This window comes from Adiantum capillus-veneris, chromosome 3 (assembly GCF_014529385.1).
Source record: "Adiantum capillus-veneris isolate H3 chromosome 3, ASM1452938v2, whole genome shotgun sequence".
In the NCBI taxonomy this organism is placed as follows: Eukaryota; Viridiplantae; Streptophyta; class Polypodiopsida; order Polypodiales; family Pteridaceae; genus Adiantum; species Adiantum capillus-veneris.
In genome coordinates this window covers 169,803,848-169,809,483 of record NC_140933.1, presented here as the reverse complement: position 1 = coordinate 169,809,483, position 5,636 = coordinate 169,803,848, and the positions used below count along the sequence as shown (strand labels likewise).

At 38.3% G+C, this 5,636-nt stretch overlaps 1 protein-coding gene across 1 annotated transcript; it reads left to right on the top strand.

Annotated features, from left to right (window-relative positions):
• Positions 1 to 372: 372 nt before the first annotated feature.
• On the top strand, positions 373 to 1,050 carry LOC147462169 (L-gulonolactone oxidase 3-like). The gene has a single exon (XM_086502843.1). It carries the CDS (start codon positions 373 to 375, stop codon positions 1,048 to 1,050), a length of 678 nt encoding a protein of 225 aa, XP_086358969.1.
• The last annotated feature ends 4,586 nt before the right edge of the window (positions 1,051 to 5,636 follow it).

Genomic DNA, 5,636 nt, shown 5'->3' with positions numbered 1-5,636 from the left:
TGTTATGTAATTGTGCCTTTAAATTTGTGTTGCATGGACATGCAACATCGCCTCCCTCTACTCATCATCCTTGTAGCTGCCGCATCCTATCTCATTAAAGACATCTCATCGTAGTCATGCATTGAAATTTACGCTACCTTTAAATTTGTGTTGCCATCCTTAAGCCATTTTCATTTCAAGCCTTTTCAACATTGTACAAGTGGTGGCCGGGTGCACCTGTGTGTGTGTGTGTGTGTGTGTGTGTGTGTGAGAGAGAGAGAGAGAGAGAGAGAGAGAGAGAGAGAGAGAGAGAGAGAGAGAGAGAGAGAGAGAGAGAGAGAGAGAGAGTTAACTTTAGGTAATGTGGTGAAGGAGCAGGGTAGAGCGTCAGACATGGAGTGTTGTCTACTTTTCAACATAGTTTGTGCTATCGTCTTCACAACCATTATACTCATTTTGCAACAAAATGTGGCCCAGGCTCGCCCTCCTCTTAACTCTATACTTTGTGACTCCCTCTCTTGCAAAGCCTACAATGCCTACGGCAAGTGGGCCAATAGCTTACCTTGCATAGCTTATCAAATTGTTTATCATACCTTCAAAATAGAGATTGTCAAGGAGATGGCAAGGATGAAGCAAAAGCTCAAGGTCATCTTGAAGCTTACTGCCAGTTCTACCAAATGTACATGCCTCAGTGATAGCCACCACGGGATTCTTATCGGTACTAGGGACTACATCCATCAGTGGATTGCTGACAAGAAGCGAATGACCATCTCCCTTGACAGTGGAGTGGAAACTCAACAGTCCCTTCATGGTGTTGCCTCATGTGGGCTTGCTCTTTGCACTACGCCATTATGGGAGGGTGTGAGCATTGCTGGCTTAATTAGCATGGGGACTCATGGAAGCTCCTTTAAAGGAAGAGGTGGAGTGGTCCATGATTATGGAATTGGCTTGAGACTGGTTGTGCCTGTGATAAAATCAAAGGTCTATGCCAAGGTCCTTGATCTTATAAAGGTAGATAAAGATCTTGATGCTGCTAAAGTGCCATTGGGAAGTTTGGTAGTATTTCCATGATACAACCATTAACCATTCAGAGCGCAAATCATTTCTTTGGTATGTCTTTTAGGTGACATTCCATATTAATAACTTTTAGCTTTTGACATGATTTACACTACATGTAGATCATAACATTTAGCCCTTTTTTCCATGTCGTGAAATTGTGAAAATATTAAATGTGCGTGTAGTCCAATTTCAATTCTTGGTTTCTTTATGTCCTTTACAAGTTGGTTTCATTGTGCTTACTAGGTCACATTGCTATTGGAACCAATATTTAAACTATCCATCACCTATCTTGATGGATTGTCTGAACATTGACAAATCTTGATCTCAAGATCTGATGATGAGAGAGAGAGAGAGAGAGAGAGAGAGAGAGAGAGAGTTGTCATCTTCTTGGAGTGATTACAAGGACTACAATCCACCCTCTCCACTTGTGTGCATACACACAATCACACACCTGCACATATGGGGGACAGACGGGGGGGGGGGGGGGGGGGGGGAGGGTTTGACCCAATGGCCAAACATTTATTAATACAAAATAACATTCCCTAGTTGATTACTAACATTCCATTTTCTGCATGCAAGGGGTACGCAACACTTAGATCAACAACACAAGATAAAGATACAGAACGGCTATTTTACGTTTCAAACACAACCAAAATCAAAGGAAATTGTCACCTCGGTAGAGTAATCTATCAAAATAAATTTTACACTCAATAATGGAAAATTGATTTGTAGATCATGCAACAATAGCTGGTTTTGTAACACAGCAAACTTGGGAGAGATAAAACGTCATGCACAACATGTGGAAAAAAACTTCAACAAGAAAAGAATGGTTTGACTCATGAACATATAAAATAAATCAAATTCAAAACATAGAGAATGTGGGATACGAGAAACCCCATGCATAGGTGATATAGTTAATGTTGCTAACTAGTTAAGTACATGAACTACTCTCTTATGAGTTTTACGCTCATGAGCGTGGTGTACACATGAGCGTGGTGTTAAGGTGATAATGTGATGTGCTAGATGAAAGGGTGAAATGGTACTTATACAAAAAAAAAGTGACAATTTCACCTTATGTGATAGTAGAATACATACGGCAATTTAGTGGTGTGCATCAATTGGTGATAAATTGTCATAGTGACATGGTCATGTAAACATCTCATATACATAGACAAGAGAGAGGTGTGAATCTTTGAGATGAAAAGAGGTATGCATGAGAGACTGTAACAGAGGAAATAAGAGGTCATCCCCTCATGGATATTAAAGAGGAAAAATGGAGGGTGTTCCCTAGGTAGAAAATAATTCGCTAATATGGGGGTGAAACTTAGTGTCATCAATGAATCCATCCACAAAAAGATTCCAATTTTTCAAATAAAACCCTACAAGTTGTAATTACGGGAAGCAAACCAAACTATTAGTAGCACCATATGCAAATCATATTTTAGATTTGATGGTTAAAAAATCCATTGTTCTCATTGATTCTACATACTATGTAAGGACAAGGATCATAGAGGACATGGTCATAAGGGTTTCAACCATAAACCGCTAAAACCCTATCTAGCTATGATGGAAATGGGTCCTAAAGATAGGGACATCGGCACTTCTCAGAGGAGTTGCATGTGTGGAGATCACATAGTCAGTAGCCCTATGATTATAATGGCATCAAGGCTTACTTGTGAGCTTGTGGCATGGAAAAAGCCATTGGTGCTAAATTTAGCATCAATGCCACACTTTTGATCAAAAGGACGGGTAGCACTAGCCACCACTTGCACGCAAGAAGAGGTGATGATTTACAAAGGATCGTGACATTTTCAACATACATGATGACAATGCACTTCTACGACAAACATATAGAAATTATTGTGGCCTTCATTAATACAAATTTATATGTGCTCTAGTCAATAATTTTATGTTGCGAATTGAGATGTATTGATTGAAGATTCCATTCATGGCAGGTCGAGGGCCAAATGGAGTTCCATCATCATCAGAGTCTCATCCTAGCCACGTTGTTGTGGGGAACAACAATCAAAAGACTTTATCATAGACAAAGGATCTTAAGCCATGACAGTCTATACAGATGATGATTGGGAGTGCAATAAAGACACTTAATAATTTCTTTCACAAGTGGATAGATGTTCATCATCTATATGCTTGCTCTTCTTCCTATAGAAACTAGCATAGAAGGCGAGGCTTATCAATCTTGAACAAAAGCATACAACTTGGACATCATTTCCAGATTTATTTCAAAAATAGTTTATTCCAAACAACAAAGATGACAAGAATTAGCAAGGATGATTGTTTTATGCATACTTCATCTCTCACTACTTATATCTCTCGTTATAGAGAAGCTATTCTCAAGTTAAATGATCTCAATGAGTTTTACAACATGTAGGGGTTCCTACAAGCATTACATCTTGATGTGAACGGAAAAATCACTCATCTTGATCCAAAAACCTTGGAAGATGCCATTTCAAAGGCATTAATTTACGATGTTGATGAGAAAGTGTTTCATACTAAAAACCCTATAGTAGCAAATAAATCAATATTCTAACTATGCTAACAAATGCAAATCATTTTCAACTAAACAAAAGTGTACAAAAAAGGTTGAGGATCCTTGTGGTCCTTCATCTACCATATACTTTGCAAGAGAAAAGAATGAAAACTTGTATTTTTATTGTCTATAAGACAAGCATACCAAGTACAAAGGTTGAGGATCCTTGTGGTCCTTCATCTACCATATATTTTGCAAGAGAAAAGAATGAAAACTTGTATTTTTAATGTCTATAAGACAAGCATACCAAGTACGAATGCCCACTAATTTCTCTAAGGTGAAACTGTCTCATCGCACTAAAGGTAAAGACAAGGCTTAGACACTGTATAGTTAGTGCATTTAAATGTCTCCACTAATTTCTCTGAGGTGAAACTGTCTCATCGCACTGAGGCACATGAATGCTTACTCATAGCTTCCATGTGACTGAAGCCAGTTGGTCCTCATGATTTAGTTCGTCTTCATAGATACATGAATGGGTGCAAGGTGCTCATCTTTATTGACAATGGAGCAACTCATAATTTTTTTAATTATGCTTTGGTTAAGAGATTAAACCTTCCATAAACAAGACTATTCATATTATACAGTTTCTCTTATGCAAGGGCAACGCTTTGATATTTGGGATACTATGGTTAAGGATGGATGTTTCCCTCAAGGTTTAGAGTCGTCGAATGACATCAAATTTTCAGCTTATCAACATATCAAGAGCAGACATGGTGCTTGGACATGAGTGAATGTGTATGGCCTTGGACGTGCTCTGAAATGTACTTATTAGCATGACACTCTTTAGTTTGAAGCTGTTGGTTCCTATATTTTTAAATTTGGAGATCATGATGTGCCCTCTTCTCTACTCGTATGTATAGTCAAGCTTCAATTATTGCAACAAGCAAATGAAATTAAAAAAATGTATTTGTGTGGCTGCATGCCTCACTTGTCTATGCATGAGGATACAAGCTTTGATTTTGTTTTCAAATTGATGAACTTAATCAAGTTTTGCATCACATAGCATAGGCGTGCAACCAAATAGTAAACATATAAGAAAACCAACATACATATTCAAATCTAAATAGTAAACATATAATAAAACCAACATACATGCTAAAGAATTAGAACATCAACTTGAACATTATCTTGGTAAAGGTTTTATTCAAACCAATTCTCCTCCATGGGCATCTCTAGTACTCTTGGTGAAGAAAAAGGACATGTCTATGCGCATGTGTGTAGACTTTTGTGGTCTGAAGGTTACAATAAAAAACAAATATCATACACCTAGAGTTCATGAGATTTTTGATCCACTCCAAGGGGCTCGATATTTTGCAAAGATTGATTTAAGGTTTGAATAGTACAGATTGTCTGAGTGATATTATTTAATAAAATAATTTTTTGCACTTGGTTTGGTCATTGCAAATTTCTTGTTCTTCCTTTTGGATCAAAAAATGCTCCAACTTCCTTTTTATGATGCTTATGGACATGGTTCTATGAACTTATTTAGGTAAATTTGTGGTTTCCTTTTTAGATGACATCCTCATTTATAACCGTTGGTGCATCCAAAGTTGGTTTGTGTAGGGAAGTGGACTATGCAATTCTAAGGGTGCTAGCAGGTGCAAGGCAAAGTGTTAGAGAAAATGTGGAAGAACTGGACAAGTAGGTGCTAGTAGAAACATATGCTTGATGCATCTTTTTAGGTAAGGAAGACTCCAAAAGGGGCCAATTGGGATGGAAAGTCCAAGTGTCCAAAGTGCAAGAATTATACCTTGGAATGTCCTGTTCAAGATGTTCTAGATGTCGGTCCAGACCGCTCCTTGATCGGAGCTCCAGAGTGCAAGGTATGGCCACTTCAAGATTTGTCTGGGACCGAGTGTGTGCCAAGTTGACTACATTGGGAGGTGTGCCATGAGGCATTTTTTGGGCTTTCAAGAGTTTGAGAAGGTAGTGTACACCATGTGGAGCTGACAAGAGTTTACAGTTTGTCAAACAAAGCCTCAACGGGGAAGTTATGCAGTCGAAAGTTGGATACAATTGGCGGTGGGGAGGTTACATATAATTCTTT

Coding starts and splice junctions, on each gene's coding strand:
- LOC147462169 (XM_086502843.1), top strand. CDS start 373: ATGGAGTGTTGTCTACTTTTCAACATAGTTTGTGCTATCGTCTTCACA.